General features: G+C 45.8%; 5 protein-coding genes across 5 annotated transcripts; 3 read left to right on the forward strand and 2 right to left on the reverse strand.

Moving 5' to 3' along the window:
* Window positions 1-1,439: 1,439 nt before the first annotated feature.
* On the reverse strand, window positions 1,440-3,203 carry H6S33_001825 (uncharacterized protein; the record flags this gene model as incomplete). The annotated part of the gene is made up of 1 exon (XM_044833195.1): window positions 1,440-3,203. The coding sequence occupies one exon, from the start codon at window positions 3,201-3,203 to the stop codon at window positions 1,440-1,442; it is 1,764 nt and encodes a 587-aa protein (XP_044693886.1).
* A 1,417-nt stretch (window positions 3,204-4,620) lies between these two features.
* Window positions 4,621-5,273, reverse strand: H6S33_001826 (uncharacterized protein; the record flags this gene model as incomplete). The annotated part of the gene is made up of 3 exons (XM_044833196.1): window positions 4,621-4,741; window positions 4,802-4,940; window positions 4,994-5,273. 3 exons carry the CDS (start codon window positions 5,271-5,273, stop codon window positions 4,621-4,623), a joined length of 540 nt encoding a protein of 179 aa, XP_044693887.1.
* A 1,527-nt stretch (window positions 5,274-6,800) lies between these two features.
* On the forward strand, window positions 6,801-9,460 carry H6S33_001827 (uncharacterized protein; the record flags this gene model as incomplete). The annotated part of the gene is made up of 3 exons (XM_044833197.1): window positions 6,801-7,070; window positions 7,135-7,356; window positions 7,436-9,460. 3 exons carry the CDS (start codon window positions 6,801-6,803, stop codon window positions 9,458-9,460), a joined length of 2,517 nt encoding a protein of 838 aa, XP_044693888.1.
* Window positions 9,461-11,463: 2,003 nt separating this feature from the next.
* H6S33_001828 (uncharacterized protein) lies at window positions 11,464-13,503 on the forward strand (the record flags this gene model as incomplete). Its single annotated transcript, XM_044833198.1, has 5 exons — window positions 11,464-11,636; window positions 11,732-11,751; window positions 11,804-11,844; window positions 11,901-12,131; window positions 12,193-13,503. The coding sequence occupies 5 exons, from the start codon at window positions 11,464-11,466 to the stop codon at window positions 13,501-13,503; spliced, it is 1,776 nt and encodes a 591-aa protein (XP_044693889.1).
* Window positions 13,504-14,542: 1,039 nt separating this feature from the next.
* Window positions 14,543-18,143, forward strand: H6S33_001829 (uncharacterized protein; the record flags this gene model as incomplete). Its single annotated transcript, XM_044833199.1, has 7 exons — window positions 14,543-15,830; window positions 15,892-15,972; window positions 16,028-16,164; window positions 16,215-16,632; window positions 16,683-17,810; window positions 17,876-18,042; window positions 18,135-18,143. The coding sequence occupies 7 exons, from the start codon at window positions 14,543-14,545 to the stop codon at window positions 18,141-18,143; spliced, it is 3,228 nt and encodes a 1,075-aa protein (XP_044693890.1).
* Window positions 18,144-18,924: the final 781 nt, after the last annotated feature.

Genomic DNA, 18,924 nt, shown 5'->3' on the forward strand with positions numbered 1-18,924 from the left:
TTCCCATCTGAGGGGGGGGGGGGGGAGTAGCAGCTCCTCCCAGCTATGATTTGGAATGTTGTATGATATTACTTGTTGTCAAGTTCATGTAACGTATGCATGGAAATCAATCTTCGTTGATGAACAGCATTGAGCATTCCTCCCTACCATGTTGGTGCTAATTTGAATCTCTGCCCAGCACAGATGGATTCTCGCTTCTTATGTCTTCTGCAACCGGACACCTGTCAAGAGAATCAGATCTATATTCGGGCAATCTGACAACGAATAGGGGACACTGAATTATACTTTACCTAGGAATGAGATGAGCGACTGATGTTTTCTCCCCCTTCTCCGTACATAGTTGAAGTTACCACGTCCGCAATGTTTTGGAGCGGATCGGACAGTAGGGATTGACAGAGCCAACAACCGGGTAACACTCCACCAAGAGTGCAAAATAAGAAGAAAGAACCCTAAGCTGGGTAACAGCAGGCTCGGGGAAATGGCAGTATAAAGTGGGGTATTTTTGCAGCGTATAACGAGGCAGCGGAGCATGCTGCACGCACATTCACTCCACTCCACCAATCCATCTACTCCCTCTTCGACCATTACTACTACACCAGATCTACCATACCACATACGAGGTCTCTGGACCTTCCACCAACAAACCTCTACACCTTGTTCCCCTCTGGAGACGGCAGCTTGAAGCCCCACGACACAGTGTGCAGTGGAAGACGAAAAGGGACGAGGGGAGCCCGACGACTTCGAACCTTACCAACACTCTATCAACAACCCCACCAACAACCCCACCAACAGCTCAATACCAACCCCACTAGCCCTACCACCAATCCCTCAGTATTCCGGCCCAACCGACCCTACCAGCCCTACCCCGCCTCCACGGCAAAAAACCGAGTGAGACCCTGTGAGCATTCCTCATATCCGAGTGATAATTGATGAATCGAGTGATACCTTATGATTAACAGTGTGTAAGCATACATCTAGGCAGGTGCGTACTATCCGGTTTACTGGATGCATACGAGTGGCTTAGATGGTGTTAGCTCAGTAACGGGATCCGCGAGAATCGGTGAAGCGGATCCACGATAGATTTAACTTCGACCTTGCTCATCATAGGTCGAACGGGAGTATCTCCGGGGTTGATAGATGTAGCAACTATCCATCTGACCAGAAACCTTTTGCCTCTGGCGCGGTCTGGCAAATATATGCGCACAAGCCGCCTTCTCAGTTTTGATTTCACCTAAGCCCGAGATCTAGAGATACGAATATAAGTATTTATTCTGAGAATTCATTAACTAATGGTACATATAACATATATACACCACCTCGACTCCAATTACTACATAGCAACATAATCAACCCATCACGCCAACCCTAACACCCGAAACAAACGGAAAAAAATACATAGCGCTGACTCATACAATTACATCAAACTCTTTCCAGTGTCATCATGACTTCGGCTTCTTGGGCACCTCATAAAACCCAACCTCACCCGCGGGCGATATCACACGGCACTTCAATCTCTTCTCTTTCGCCGGTACCGAGTGGTCCAAGTCCGAATTCCTCAACACATGGAAGATGGAGATGAAAGAAGAGTTAGTATCAATCTTTTCACGATTTAATACAAGCGCATGTAGACCGAGCACTGCTATAATCGCCGCAATACCCAATGCAATTGAGTACGTAAGGACAAGCTCGAATGGCCTGTACCGATACACACTCTTCCACTCGACCGAAGTGCAGATTGAGCTTGTGTTGGCGGAGTAGTGGAGGATGGTATCTGAAAGTAATGAGGCTGTCATCTTGTGCACCATGTTTTCAATGGCCGGTCCTAAGGGATGCACTGTTCTGTCAAAATTGACCAGTGGTGTCGCGCTTGCTAGGGTAGTCGCGTTTTCGGCCGGTTTCCGCTTGTAGCGGCCTTCGGTGACGCTGTTCGTGATGTCCCAGCCACGCTCTCCCTGGAATAACGAAATGAGAACGTCGGTGAGCGACCAGTTGGGCGCATATGCGTAATCAAGGTGAGCGTCTTCGATGTTGTAAAGTTTCTCAGTAGCAACTACTTGGGGCTCCAGGAAATTGTGCCCGCTCATGGTCTCGTTTACCGTGTAGTGTGAAACGGAGGCTTGACATGAATAAGCGTACTTTTTGCGGCATGCAACACGTGTGTCTGGAGCTGCCGGGGTGGTGTATAGGACCCAGAAGCTAGTAAGCGAGTTGTTCCAGCGCTGAGAATGGAATATTGGGAGATAAGTGGTTTTGCTATCATTTCCTGGGGATTCGCAGTCTGCGAGAGGATGCATATGCGTCTCAGTCCATCGGCCAATCGTATTCGGGTCTATTTCGGTGCAATTGACAGACGGTCCAAGAAACTCGACCGAATAGGTGCAGTTTGGGCCGCAATCTTTTCTGACTGTCGAGCCGTACGGTACGCTGCTATCTTTTGCTGTGGTTTTCCCCGAGAATGCTGATGTCACAAAGTATTTCATGCCTTGTGAACTTTGGCGTAGGTATCCTGAACTGGAGGAGTTGAGATAGAGCATGTGTAAGTACGGTATATCTGTACGGTTTAATCGTATCGAATGTGGGTCTGTGTCGTAGCCAAATTTAAGAGAGTTGACCGTGCAATTAGTGCTCGAAAAGCGTGGTTCCATGACCACTGAAATCGTACTCGGCGTAGACAGGGTTACAAGCGGTGCGTACAACCATTTTGCGGCAGCCAAGATAGTTGCAATCTTTGCAAGCTTCACCATATCGAAGTGAAGAAAGTGGCCTGGGTTCGAGGTGACACCGAAGATAGCATCAATGCTCTTCAACGAAAATGACCGTTTACTGAGGGTGTGCCATAACCATTGATCTCTGGACAAACCGCACAGGACCGCCAGCGAGTTGCCTAATATGTAGGCAAGAGCTGTACCGATTCTGATAGTCCACTTCTGCTGCTTTGCAAGTTCTCCATCTAGACGTGAGTAGAAAATGTGATGACCGACACCGCTCATGAGGCCGACGAGAAAAAGGATAAGAATGACAGTGGGTTTATTCCATCCGACGCCATGTATGACAGCAGTTTGGGGCTCGGTAGGCTCGGTAGGCTCGGTAGGCTCGGTAGGCTCGGGTGTTGCTGGTGAAGGCTGGTCATGTTGACTTTTAATTGACCCTAACGGTCTTTTCTCGACGTCTGGAGACATAGGGGCTATAGTTTCGTCCGACATTGTTTCTGGCGGAATTGGTCCTGTCATGACGTGAGCGTAGATGGGGAAATATGTCTGCTATGTATGGAAGTTAGGATTTGCTAAAGCATAGATACCTACTATATAAATGAGGAATCCAGCCGAAAACATGTAACCTAATTACCCATCTGATCGCGCTTGTATGCGACGAATCTAACTAGCGGACCCGAAAACCTTCCCAAGGCAGGGGGGTTGTGTTCTTGAATCTCACTTTTATAGGACAATCAGTTCAGCCATGTCTGAGTGTGGTATGTCAAAAAGTTAGATGAACGGCGTTGCTGCTGAAAAAGCATGATTGACAGACCAATGAATTGTGGTCCAGAGCTCACATCCATGCAGGGGAGTTGGTTCTTTTTGCGATTTATCTGGCCCGGATGAAAGTCTCGGCCAACGCCGTGCGTGTAGGTGCACAAATTCTTTGCACTTTAGAGTAGATCCCCAAATCGAAATCAATAGCCTTGGGCACCGGAAAATAGAAGTGCGACTGTATTGTATTGTAGATACATGTAGGCATCGAGCTGGGCGTTACTGGGGTGTGGAGGAATAGTTGGAGATCTGCAATTACTGTGTGTCCTTGCCAAGATTGTGGCTGAATTCGTGTTGTTCATGCTCTACTCAATCTGGCTTGCCCCGCTGTTTCAATGAAAACCATACCTACGCCGACAGGTATTTGAGACACGGCTATTTGCGGACTGCATACACTTGTGCAGAGTTTTCAGTCCGTGCAGCTACTAAGGGGTAGTGGATCACGGCAGAGTAGAGTACCAGGAGATGTCAGGTGTCAGAAAGGACTAGACCCTTACCTACATACACCCCACCAAGCTACTCCATGGGTTTCTATGAGACCTGGAACAACTAACTTTAGATGATGGCTCGCATTCAGAAGTTAGAGACTCAGAGGCCGTAGCTTGTTACTCCTATTGGTGCTGAGAACCTTTAAAAGCACCGCGGTATAATTTGAGGGTCAGTACAGGGGCTACAAATTCCAGAACCGAAACTTGAGTGTAGGTACTCTACCATTGACTGGCGAGGTACTCTGTTTTTCATGTGTCTCGATATGCATTGTATCAATAACTGGTAAAATCTCTGTGCTCGTACCAGATTTGACAGTCCTGCGTGTATCTAGAGTACGTGTACTGAGTGTATTAGTGCGTTAGAAGGACAACTGATGTCCGGCGATGTGTGTATATATAGGGTTGTGTGTGTGTTTTGGTTCTCAGGAAGATAGGTGCTTTGTGATAATGACCATCTACAACACATACTTGTCAGTCCTACATAACGATGACGTATATTATCGCGTATCTAAATACTGTGCGACACGCATGTCCAAGTAGTGCGTGACACAGTTCAAAATTAACTACATGTATTCGTTCACTATCAACCTGCGAGCCAGCGCAGGTCAATCTAAACTCAGCATCCCCATCTCTTCGTCTACAAGCTTAATGAACTTCTTGCTCCCGTTCTCTGGGAAGTGTGTGAACTCAGCCTTCTCAGCCTTATAAATAGCATTCTGTAGATCCCTGTGTATGATTGAGCACAGATACAATGAATGTATGATGGGTGGGGAAGGAGATGCATACTCAACATGACCCTCGATGAGATAGCCTTGTCTTTCAAGCTCTTCAGAGAGCTCTTTTTGGTGGTTATCCATTAAGCTTTCATTGGGGACCACGATCAAGATTTTTTGATAGCGTAATGCATCTAATATTGATCCTGAACCTATGCGCCACGATCATCAGCATATTGTCCTAAGATCTTCTCCTTGAACTCACCAGCATGTGAGATGACCAGATCAGCCGCTGCAATCTCCTCTCTTATACTCTCAGCAAAATCAAATCCACTGACACTAATGCTGTGTCTTGATCCAATAGTCGCAGAGAGACGTTGCTCGAAAACCTGTCGGCCTGTGCCGAATTGTATGCGGAGGTCCGTGTATCCTAGGGTACTGAGTGTAGCGATGACTGTGGAGGATAGGGAGGCCGCGATAAGATCATTAAATGGCGCAGTAGCACCAACCGTCACGAAGACAACTTTTGAAGGACGTGGTGTCATATTGGTTAGGACCAGTGGAGGTAGGTATTGATCTGAATGTTTGGTTGAGGTGAGGTCGGTCCCGAGGGAATGGAGACGGATGCCAAGAGATCCAAAGTTTAGTAACCAGAGGCTTAATCCAACCGTGCTTATATTTACATATGTAATTATACTTGATGCGGGAAAGGGAAATATTAAGTCGCACTAATCATTCTGGGACTCTTCGGGCTCAAGCACCGGTGTTTTAGATGTTAAGAATTCTCGAGCTGAGTACGTGCGCATGTATGTACTCTAGAGTACTTGTAGGTACATGTACATGTATGTGCGTATGTGCACACCACCCACATAGCAACATACTTAAGGAGTTCCCACGGCATCTCATCATTTACCAACATTAACGTCTAGTTTTCTCCGTTTGGGCGTGAGAATGCTCTTTTAAACTTTTACTCATGAATATTCTGGCCATGGAATTCTTGAAATTTGGTAACTATGTATATGTACTTGTACTTTATTTCAGGGCCAAGGCGATTTATGAGTCATCGTACAGCAGTGGGGAGAATTGATATCTCTAGAACCGGAATTTTCTTATTTGGACAGGCGCCATACCATTGCTCAGCGTGTTTCAATCTAAGTGCGCCATCGAGGAGTAATACATGTAGTTGATTAAACACAAGGCAGTCTCACTCCTCTTTGCATTTCTCAATATACTGGAGCTACACTGTGCTTAGAAAAGCTCAGATTTTACACTACGAATGTCATATACATTGTCGACCTGGAAACTTCATCGGAAGTACCCCGCGAGGCCGAACAGTCGCCGTGACCACTCAGTTGTCGTTTGTCTTGGCAACCCTCAATAGAAAGTGGATTTAAGAAACAGGGTAACTCCTCTCAATTTCGGAAGAAAAAAAATAGCTTTATTGGCGACTGAGTCCATTACGGCGACTGGCTGGCCTCGCGGGGTACTTCATAGGTGACTCTCCGAGGAAAGATGACTAAGCAGCAACTATTTTGCATCCTCTGGGGTCAGGGTTGAATAAACAAGCCCGATAGAGTAATAAACTTATCGATCGGGCATATATGTTTCGTCCAAATTTTTAGACTCACCCCTGTTGGGCTACGTACTCACTGAGTAAAGCATACTTTCTCCATGCATGTGGTTGTGCATGAAGCCGCAGCATGCAGCATTGCATAGACAGCTGTCATTTGGAGAGCTAGAGGATTGGACCTTGAGCTCCGCTTTGCGCGGCGAAACAACACAGGACCGCATCCCATCCCGCCTCACCTTCACCATCAATTCATACTCAGCGCTATCGTTTCTTCGTGGGAATGTTGGGCGCTGTTGCGCAAGCGAGAACTAATTTTCTTCGTTGTCCAGCTTACCAGTACATATACTTATTCTTGGTCATATGAACGAAGGTATGTATGTATGAAGCAATACTATCTGTCTGTACCCACTCTGAATAGTTTCATGATTTGTTACGGAACTGATGCTCATTAACAGTTTCTTCAAGGCAGCGGGGCCAAGGAAAGTCAAGGAATCGACAAATTATGGCGGAGCGCGATGCCCAACCTCAACATAAATCCGAGAATTGGACTCTCGTGGAGCCTACCGCTGGGCGGGGTCGAGGCTCAGCCTCCCCGAGGGATTTGGAAGAGCCTCGGAAAAGTAGGCAGGGGGGACATGGAACTGTTTATCTTCAAAGGAACAGGGCGACCGATAAGCTTAGAGCTGTCAAGACGTTGCAACGGGAGTATCTGGAAGAAAGGCCCGGAGCAGGTTATTTGCGGGAACTTCAGGTGTTAACGGTTGTGAGCGAGGTGAGTACCTAAATAAGTTTTGTGAGGTGGTTAATAAGCTGCAGTTCTGATCGAATCCTGATAGCGTCCAGATCTGTTTGCAGTTTACTCTCGAGGCTATAATGATAGTTCGAAGGATCTTATTCCCATTTCCACAGAATTTCATCGGGATGGCGACTTGGAGAAATATCTCGAGGACCAAGGGGCATTGGGAGACGAGTCTGCTAAAAGGATTACCAAGAACCTTCTGGAGGCGCTTGAGTTTCTACACGAGAAAGGAATAAGTCATCGCGATGTGAAGCCGGAGGTTCGGGTCCCTCCCTGAACAAACCAAGACCAAGATTTCGATATAAGGTTGATTTTGATGATTTGCTAAAATGATGTAGAACGTCCTTATAGTATCTAAAGTTCCGCTGAGTGTCAAGCTCACCAACTTCGCAATATCAGTATTCTCAAAGCCGTCAGGTGGCAGTACGATAAGCCTTCGACAAGGAACCTTGGCTTATATGGCACCGGAACTTTTTGGAATATTTGGGAGGGAAATCGGATGCACAAATCCCGCGGACATTTGGGCTTTGGGCTGCCTCTTATTCAAAATGTTCACACTAAAAACACCATTCATGGAACGACAGGCAGACGATATGAAATCTACGAAGATTTCCACTTCCTCTGGTATCCTAGCTTCGTCTAAACCTATACCTACAGATATGAAACTATTGGTAGATTTCTGCAAGGGAGCAATACCTCTTCCAAGGGATTATTTACAGTCCAGAGCGAGCAAAGAAGCCGTGCTATTCTTAAAGAAGTTGTTAGTGGCAGACCCAAGACTTCGAATCTCTGCTACGGCTGCGCTAAAATCTTGGTGGATGATCGATTTGCAAACAGCTTCAGAAACTGGACAGACCGGGGTGGTGAAGCAGTTACTTCAGATGGGAGAAAGAGCTGACGCCGGAACGGCGATAGTATTGGCTGCAAGAAATGGACACATTGAGGCGGTAAAATTACTTTTAATCCACGGCCGCGGGGCCAGTATTGGCGGTCAAAAAGCGCTTCAACTCGCAGCTGAGAATGGCCACGCAGATGTAGTCAGACTGCTCATAGAGAATGGGCACCGAAAAAATTGCCAACGAACGCTCCAACTAGCAGTAAAGAATGGACATGCTGAAGTGGTGGGGTTGCTCTTAGGAAGTGGGTTCGATGCTAACCCTTTGTACTATGGGCCCCTAATGCTTCAAGAAGCAGCAGGAAGAGGGCATTTTGAAGTCGTAAGAGAGCTTTTGAAAAACGGGGCGGAAGTCAATCCAATACCAGGCGAGCCTTATGAGCAAACAGCGTTACAAGCAGCAGCAAGAAACGGACATCGTAAGGTTGCGATGTTACTGTTAAACGCTGGAGCTGACGTCAATGCCAAACCGGGAAAGCTTTATGGTCAAACGGCCCTTCAAGCGGCGTTAGAAACGGGACACTTGAGAATGGGAAAATTGCTACTAAAGAACGGAGCCAATCCTAATGTCTGTTACCATGGACCTACAACTCTGACAGCAGCAGCCGGAAGTGGAATCTACGACTGGGTGAAGTTGTTGTTAGAGAATCGGGCTGAAATAAATGCCAAACCAGGTGAGCGCAACGGAAAAACGGCGCTACAGGTAGCTGCAGAATTAGGGTACACAGAGATAGTCACATTACTCTTAGACTACGGAGCCAATGCCAATTTTCGATATCATGGACCCACGGCACTTCAGTTAGCAGCTGAGAATGGCCATTTTGAGGTTGTCAAGGAACTTTTGGCGAAGGGAGCTGAAGTCAATGCCAAGCCAAGCAAACCCTTTGGAAGAACGGCATTTCAAGGGGCAGTGGAAGGTGGACATCTTTTGACAGCGAACCTACTCCTTGAAGAAGGGGCTGATATCAACGCCTGGTATTCTGGATTCACAACACTGCGTTTTGTAGCAGGAAATGGGAATGCCAAAGCTGTGTCATTTCTCCTGACACACGGAGTCGATATCCACGCTAAACCAGGCAAGAAATCTAAAAAAACACCGCTACAAGCAGCCGTGAAGAATGGACACTTTTCGGTAGTTAAATTACTTCTCGAGGGCGGACATGTTACGCGTGGTCAACATACTTTGAGATTGGCGGCGAAGAAAGGGAGGGTCGATATTGTAAGATTCCTGCTGGATACAAACGTCGACGGAAAGCCCAGACATCGTGGGCATGCATTAGAAACGGCGGCGGCAAACGGTCATCTTGGAGTTGTGCAGATACTCTTAGCGAATATCGAGGCATCTGATGAACCATGGAAGAGCTATGGAAAACTCGCATTGGACGCGGCAATCGAACACAACCACGTTGGAGTTAAGAGGTTACTACTAGATAGCGGATTCACACCTAGTCGGAGGACCACCCCGTAGCCCTGAGACCTGCCACCTTGAGGCGTTCCGGCTGGTACAACTGGGTAAGTTCTCAATTATCAAATTGCTATATGATAATATTCGAGATCTAATATTCCTAATGCCTACGATATAGTAGAATCTCATAAAATCTGATCGGTTTTCTATATTATGATAATGTTATCAACCACATAGTAATTTGAGTAATCTGTCACGAATTTCTTTAGTAATCGAATCGTTAGTAATTGCAACGCTAAACAAACCAGTAACTTTGAGTTATCATCGGTAAATCAAAATGGTTCTGTTCAATTGTTGCGCTATGATTAGTTTGTTTTTGCGTTGATCTTAAAGAGTAGGGAATATATTGGTCACATCGTTGTATATGTGCACACACAACCGCACCCCCAAAATAGCTTCTTTATTTCGCTTAGAATAGACACCATCCTCTCTCACTGGCTATGGAAGAGTGAAAGCCGAGAAGGCAAGCATCAATGTTGTAAGTGGCCTAGGCCTCTTAACATAAAATTTACCAAATGTTAATTAATCAGCGTCTGTTCTAATTTGGGGGGGTTTCCGGTGGAGGGAAAGGCAGCTGTTGATCTATATTTTCTTCTAATTTACCTACTTACACGATGTCTAGTCTTATTTAGTTGGACAATCCTCAATTTAGTAGATTACATATGTAAATCTAATAATTGGGAAGGGCTTGGCACCGACTTTATATACAGAATAGATTAGTACAGGCCTGGGTACGAGACTTATTACACGCCCTTACCTAAATAGTTGAAAGTCGCGTAAATGTAAATAAATGTTAGTGTGCGTATGGTTAGGCAGGGGATCAACAGTCGCTATAGTTTTAACTAAAAATAAAGGACTTTTTAATCGCTACTGATGGGCTTATTCATCTGTGGATAGGTATGAATACAGTTCCTTGGTCTCAAATCGTATTAGGACGCTTCTCTCGCACTGTATTATTGAGCATGCCATAGTCTTACTATCTTCTAGGTCGGGGGCCGCGTTCTTACAAAGACAACTTCAGTCCTTGGAAGCACTCAGGGGCGGGCCTGGGCACGTCCTCTACATCCAAGTTACTATTGCATTCGGGTTCATACACATAGCTTCGGTGATAGCATAATATAGGAGAGAGATAAAATCCAGGTGACATTTTGGAATCGAAGAACAGCTAGGACCGGGCTATTGCGGTTGCAGAGCATGGCTCAGAGATTGGATTGTGTAAGCTTGCCGTTTTGGCCAGCAACTTTTAAATGCTGGAAAGACTCAAGAGTCGAAGAGACCTACATACATGTATGTATCTTCCTCTGTGAGGATGCTAGAGCCATTTTTGGAGAAAAATTGCATATAAATATATATGTGCGTAGGCAAATCTAGAAAAGCGAAGAAAAGATGTTAATATAAACATTGGCCCTGGGATACATACGTTTTGGAGGCAACGACGAAACTGATTGCACGACGAACATAAATATTTAACAGAAAGCAGTGATATCAAGCCGATATGGAGTCATTTCACTGGCTAAAACCCGGCCGCCCTCCTCTTCTGTCCCAGGTTGGCTACCGGCCTAGGGGTGGCTACATGTAAAGTTTACCCAGTTGCAGTTGGAACCCCCTTATCAATCTTGATTTTTGTTTATCAATCTTGATTTTGTTTCCATCTCCTGTAGATTAGCCATCTGGTACCCTGCAATCCTTTTGTTTTGTTTTCATGGGCCGCACCTCACTTCTTCTCGTCGCCCACCTCTTCTTCCCACCCTCCGTCTTAGGTCCCACCACCATCTCTCCCCATCAACTCCAATCCCCCATCTTCATCACAACCCTTTTGATCGTTCTTCCAAACCAAAACTTTCTCTTGTTATCAGCATCGAAGCTGATTACAGGTAGAAAGAAGTAATAGGTCTAGGTCAACCGAATATTCGAAGTTGTTGTGAGTCCCCCTCTCATCTTTGACATGAACGCTTTCGTATCTGACTTTCACAAGGTAATAACAACCAAAAATCTTCATTTTCATCATGTCTGAAACGCCTGAAGATTCGGCGCCTCTTCTCCCCTCACGCAAGGGGAATGAAAAAAGATTTGAAGAAAATCTTTTTGCCTCTATTCAGGATGCACGAGCCTTGAAATTGACTGTCATCCCGGACACCTATTTGAATGTCCCCCCTAGCCCTGTTACCCATCCTGGGGAGTCTGTTTGGTGGTTGCCTGCAAAGCGTGGGACCGATAAATGGCTCCAATGCAAAAAACTCAATCCCCAAGACACAGTTAGCAAGCAAAAAACAGACAGATTTTTGTCACCGAAAGTAAGAGCGGTCAAACGCTTTGAACCAGGTTCTATGAATCCTAACAAGCCAGGGCATGGGATCATGTTGCGATTGTTGAATATCTCTTCTCGCGTGAGTGACCTCTTCATGGAAAGCGCTTTGAATCATTTGCTAATAAAAATATGTAGCGTCCGGACTTGTTTGTTCGTTTTTATGGGTGGTATGAAAATAGACCTGGAGGAGATGTATTTTTTGCCATGGAGTACTTCAAAGACCGTGACCTCGCGAGATACAAGGCTGTAGATTGTGGAGGTCATCCCATGGAGCAAGGGCTTGTGATCAATCTGACCAGGAAACTCCTAAAAGGTCTTGTGTATCTTCACAAAGAAGGCCTTGCTAACTTTAATTTGAGACCAGAGGTATGAATTCACTCCCATAAATGATAAGAGTAGCAGTGTTCTGACAATGAATTCGATGTAGCACATACTCATCTCAAACAAAAAATCCCTATCTGTCAGGATTGCCAACTTCGGAATATCCATATCCAGGCCGGTCTTGGGACAAGTAGAGTATCATAACAGATACAAAGCGCCAGAGGTGATTGGAATTCTACCTGCTGCAATTACCCCTGCCGTGGATATGTGGTCCTTGGGCTGTATTGTGCATGAGATGTTGGCTCATCATTCACCATTTGTGGTCGTGCCAAAAGACTTCAAGGAAGAGTTTGACTGTTTCTCCGATTCGGTGTTCGCGCCCTCCGGGGATTGGAATGATTCCCCTAATGTTCGAGATCTTCGTCCAGACCTTTGCAGTGGCATTATCAAATTCGAATATCGAGCCCTGCAAGAAATTGGGTACGATGTTACCTGTAGGGCTGTTTCCTTTCTTAGAAGACTCTTTGTTATCGATCCAGCGCAGCGAGCTTCTGCAGCGGAAGCCCTGAACGACCTATGGGTATTTTCCGACCGCGAACTTCGTGGTCAATTGCAGCAAATTGGAGTTGACATTGATCCCCTGCACGTCGCAGCATTCTTGGCCAGTTATGACAAAGAAGACTACATCCAAAACGGTAACGGTCTTATCAGTGCTCTATTGGCTGAGAAGATGACGCAGGATATCGGAAGCCTGGTGTTCAGGAGCGTTACCATGGGCTTCATAGTACTCACAGATATGTTATTGGATGTTTACCGTGAGTCGCAAATGTCTGGGGGTCTTCACAGACCTGTTCTTGAGTACTTCCGGGTTAATCCCAGATTGCCCGGAAACGTTGAGCATTCCATCCAGTTCCAGTCATTCTTGCAAAGAGCAGCCGGTCGTGGGAATCTCGCGATGGTGAAACTTCTTCTTAAGAGAGGCGTAAGTAAAGTCAATGAACCCCATGTGCAAAGCTTTCATCAGGAAAGGGTCAACCAAATTGGTCGTACTGCATTGCAGGCAGCGGCCGAAAATGGACACCTCGAGGTAGTAAGATATCTTATCAAGAACGGTGCCGATGTAATCAATGATACACCCTGCATCAAGAGTGGCCGCACAGCACTACAGGCAGCAGTGGAGAATGGTCACCTTTCAGTGGCCAGGGTGTTGTTGGAAAATGGCGCTGATGTAAACGCCCCACCAGCCGAGTACAACGGCCAGACTGCGTTGAACGCTGCAAGGATCAGACGTGATGAGCAGTTGTACAAAATTTTGCTGGAGCATGGAGCTGAGGACCACAGCACTGGTCTGGGCGGCCCAGAGTGGTACGAGGAGGAGTTGGGAGAGGCTGCGTATACTGCCGGCTTATTGGATTAAGGTCCAATTTTCGAATTTCAGCCGTGGTTCGTACACAAATTTGGGTACGACTACAATACTATTAGTAAGTGCACCTCCTATCACTTGATTAAATATTTTGAGTAACACTTCGATACTTATTATGCATGTGCCATCTCTATATAGTTAGTCTAGTTCTGCATGATATTTTCCTCGATACGTGGGTATTGATATGCTTTAAGAGCGAGCAAGATAACCAGGGGGCTTCAAGTTAGTATCTAACGCGTTACCGATCATGAATGTGTGTGTAGTCCCCGAGTGAGCCTCAACTTTTAGGAAACATCTAATTTTTATTGGGGCTATAGCTGTTAGGAAACCGTAAATTGAGGAATATCAGGCTGGGATCAGGAAAACAAGTTTAGGAGGATTTGAAAAAACAGAAAAACAGAAAAAAAAACTTTGGGAGAGTGCTGGGAGGGTGCACTTGCGCGAGTAGGAGCACAAACACACACATATACATTATTAGCAAGAGAAATAAATTGGGTCAAACGGGCATATAAATAGAAGATCAAGTTCGTGAATTAAAGGTATTATGCAGCATCCACAGATTGATTTCTCACTTAGCTGAAGAGACATAAGGCTCGTCAGATTGAAAGATGTAATTTAGTCTTATAGATACGAGCCTCATGAAATTCCAAGCCCTTAAAGCAATGACGGATCACTTGAAAATGGTTTCACCATGGCATGTAAGGTAAGGGCAAGGATGATCTGATTTCTGGTGGACGCCGCTCATGGAATCTTATCTTCCCAAGGGGTGGTAATATTTACAGATCACGGGATATATAACTCAAGACTTACGAAAACAGATACCTTACGTTCAAACTAACCCCAAAACCTTTAGCCATATCGAGTGATATTCTGTGTCTGATCGATGACGTAGAATACAGATAAGATAAGATATCGATCGCCATGAGGCTCTGCGGTAAGCTTCCACCACCAGATCTGATCCCTATAAACCCTTTATTCGGGAACCAGGAACCAGGGGCCAAGGGATCTCAGGAACGCAAGGAAGACGGAAGAAATGTCGACCCTTAAACGCAAACGTGCATCTAAACCCTCTGGGCCTGAAGCCTCACCACCGGTCGCCACCGGCAGCACCACGGCCCCTGAGCTCAAGAAGCCGCGGAAAACAACAAAGGGGAAAGCGCCTGTAGTCAAAACCGACATACCATGGCCCGGGCATTTTAAAGAGCTTGAGAAAGTCCACCGAGCTCTCAATGTGGTCTTTACATTCTGTTGCACTAGGAAGCATCTGGCGACCACATTTGACAATCTCAAGTCTGCGGTTGAGGGCAATACAAAGAAAGAGCTAGTTGTGGAAGATATTGCACAGATTAAATTTCTTCTGCCGAAGAGTATACAGTTTATATATGTTGATGAAGAAATACTGCAGATACATGTTATGGCTGCCTCAGCGAGTATGGATACACGTCGTGGACGAGCAACAGCGGCAGCTGAGGATGTTTATGAGGACCTTGGGAAGAAAGACAGAACAAAGCATACGAAAGAGGTTCTATTGTTTGAGTTTATTGATGGAGATCTGAAGAAGACGGCAACCAAAGGTGGCAAATCGAAGGAGGATGACTTTAAAATGCCGACTTTCTCAATGCCGCAAATGACGAAGCTGATCAATAAAAGGAACAAGAAATTTACGGCTGCAGTCAATACCTTCTTGGCTGAGTGTGCGGAGAGTGGGGTTGATGCTGTGGAAAGCATCAAAGCCCAATACCATCCGCATGTCCCAGTCCAAACAAAAAGTCCAGTTGGATTAACAGCGGCGTCAGATTTGCCACTTGAAATTCCCAAAGAGAGGAAATCAATTGCGGAAATAATTGAAGAGATCAAAGTCTCTGATTTGTATTCCGATCAGATTGTTCCTAACGGGCATCGTATTTTCCCACCACAAGAAGCTATATTTGGAGACCTCACATTCCAGCTTTCCCAGGATCTTGTAAACGCTCTATATACCGCACATAATATCACCAAGCTATACTCGCACCAAGCGGAGGCCATTAATAATCTTCATGATGGGCATCATGTCATCGTGTCGACTTCAACTTCGTCAGGAAAGTCCCTGATATATCAAGTTCCTGTTCTGCATGAACTAGAGAAAGATCCCGAAACAAGAGCTATGTTTATATTTCCCACGAAGGCACTGGCACAAGACCAGAGGAGAAGTTTAATCGAGGTGTTAGGTTATATGAGGGATGCCTTAGGAAATATAAGGGTTGAGACTTTTGATGGCGACACAAACATGGAGGACAGGAGAGCGATCAGGAACGAGGCCAGTGTAATTTTCACGAATCCCGGTACCAAGATCAGCATTAGGACCCATCTTTTACTAGGACATGAAAGCTCACGTACGATTAGACATGCTACATCTAAGCATCCTCCCGAATGAGGAGCAGTGGAGAACGTTTTTGAAAAACCTGAAGTTTGTAGTCGTTGATGGTTAGCATAATCCTCCTCTGCCATTTTTAAGGAGTAGATAGCTGAGAACTAATAGAGTTGCATGTTTACAACGGGATTTTTGGTTCTCATATAGCTTTCATCATGAGACGGCTTAGGAGAATATGCTCAGCTCTAGGAAATAACAAGATCAAATTTGTTTCCTGCTCTGCTACTGTTGCGAATCCAGAAGCCGTAATTAGACCCCTCTCCACCACCTTACACAAAGCTGACCCAATATCCAGCATATGCGTAAAATATTTGGGATAGACACCGTTAAATTGACTGAAGAAGACGGCTCTCCCGCTGGCCGGAAAGAGTTTCTCTGCTGGAACACGCCATATAAAGATGCCAATGACCCATCCGAAGGCCGCGTTGATCCGATATCGGAGTCTGCAAAGCTTTTTTCACAGTTGATCCTTCGTGGAGTGAGAGCGATTGCTTTTTGTAGAACACGGAATATTTGTGAAGGCCTGTTGGCAGCTGTGAAGAGTGAATTGCAAAGACTGGAGAGACCGGAGGTTGTTGGTATGGTGATGGCATATAGAGGCGGATATAGCCCACAAGATAGAAGAATGATAGAGAAGGAGATGTTTGAAGGGCGGTTGATGGGGATCATAGCTACCAGTGCATTAGAATTGGGAGTGGATATCGGGAGCTTAGGTGTGTTTGACTAAGTCATGCTATTTCACTGGGGGTTACTAACCTTTTAGATGCTGTGGTCACTGTTGGATTTCCATATTCGATCTCAAATCTTCGACAGCAAAGCGGAAGGGCTGGAAGGCGAAATAAAGATTCACTATCAATTTTGGTAGGAGATTCATTTCCGACGGATCAATATTACATGACAAACCCGGACGAAATCTTCACAAAACCAAACGTTCAACTCCAAGTCGACCTTGAAAATATCCTCGTCCGTGAAGGACATATCCAATGTGCAGCCTTCGAAATGCCCATAAAACCTGCCGAGGATACAATCTACTTTGGCGCTGACCTCCCCTCCATCGCCGACGAAAGATTACTCCCTGGTGCCCTCGGCTTCTACCACTGCCACCCCCGCTTTCTTCCGTACCCGTCCAAGTTAGTCGCGATCCGTGACACTGAAGACGGACACATCGCAGTTGTCGATATCACCGCGCGGAGAAATCATGTGCTCGAAGAAGTAGAGCCCTCACGTGCAATGTTCAGTCTTTACGATGGCGCAATCTTCCTCCACCAAGGCCGCACCTACCTCGTCAAAGACGTCAGCTGGGAGCGAAAGCTCGCGCAGGTAGAGCTCGTCCATGTTGACTGGACTACCTCCCCCCGCGACTTTACTGATATTGACCCAATCGAGACTGAGGCTATCAGGCAGCTTCCCGAGAGCCCGTCACGTGCATACTACGGCGCTATTTGTATCCGTAGCGTTGTCTTTGGATACTTTAAAATGGATAAGTGTAAGCGCATTCTCGACGCTGTAGAGGTTGATACCCCGCCGCTAGTGCTCTATTCGAAAGGCATGTGGCTTGATATCCCGAGGGCGGCCTTAGACCTCCTCGGAAAACGGGGAATTAACGTGGCAGGCGCGATTCATGCAGCGCAGCATGCGATATTGAGCTTACTACCAGGCATAGTTGTGAGCATGCCTGGGGACGTAAGAACAGAGTGTAAAGTGCCCGAAAAGGAATTCATGAAGCGCGAATCGGCGCGGAAGAGACCGGGTAGATTGGTTTTTTATGATGCGAAAGGTGGTAAGGACGGGAGCGGGATTAGCACAAAGGCATTTGAGTTTATAGATGTGTTGCTGAAACAGGCATGGGAAAGAGTCAAGAAGTGTGGCTGTGGTGCTGGATGTGTTGAGTGTAGGTTTCTCGATGTGCCCATACTACCTCTTTTAGAAAGTTGACCTAATCATCTACCCATATAGGCGTCACAAGCGAGCGCTGTAAAGAATCGAATGCCGTAATGTCAAAGACTGGCGCCTATATCATCATTAGCACACTTCTAAATCTGGAACTGAATCTTCCAGAAATCTCGCTTGAAGAGCAGGAAACATGTCATGCTGGCGTAGAAACGGTTGTCTTTGCAGAGGAGGTAAGGCCTAAACATGGTGTTAAAATAGAGATTATTACATAGTATCTCGAAGAAAGAGAACAAAAAGGCTTAGGCATGCTGAAAGACCGTAGTACGGCTGATCTACGGCCCATACGTGTGCATACGTACTAATAACTTTGTCTCCATTTTTTGTGGGGACAGCCCTATATATAGTACATATCATACATGTTCACGCACATGTCTCCAATAAACATATATGTCATATGAAAGAGGGGGATCATTTTTGTGTCTTTTTGCAGGAAGCGGGGGAAGTTCGGCTTGCGCGCTCGGAGAGAATAATTTCGGTATATATATATTCCCTCTGTCAATGAACAGAAAGTTGGAGAGGTTAGACTAGATAGAAAGTTTAGTGGTTCTAGGTAAGGAGAGAGTCAATTGCAATAAGAGGTGTCGTATACGTACATATGTACTTTCTGTACTCCAAGCTAGTGCTCCTTCAACTCACGCGTATCGACAACTTGTAGTGTTTCGATCGGGTGTGGCACATCAATATTTCAGGATTTTAAGTTGTTCACCATCGCGGGAGCTGGAAGTGATATACGGAGGGTTTTTATATTGCCTTCACCCGAGATACAGTACCAAGAAAGGGTGCGGATTTTCTACGGTATTCCCGTCAATGTGCTAGCAATGCAGCAAGAATCCAGTATTGGCAAGGTGGTCTCGGCGTTCTGTAGTACTACAGCTGCTGTACTATGCCAGTAGTGATTTCACCGCTTTTTTTTTGGACTGTCCTCCTAGCCGTGATAGAACGCGCTCTATATCGAGAAAAAAATATAATTGATATGGGGATCTTTCAGGCTAGGAAAATCCGCAGGTCTCGCTAGGTCACTTAATCTCACTCGGCTTGGCGTTCTTGATCTA

The sequence above is a fragment of the Morchella sextelata genome, assembly GCF_020137385.1.
Source record: "Morchella sextelata strain SCLS chromosome Unknown scls_11, whole genome shotgun sequence".
Classification (NCBI taxonomy): domain Eukaryota; kingdom Fungi; phylum Ascomycota; class Pezizomycetes; order Pezizales; family Morchellaceae; genus Morchella; species Morchella sextelata.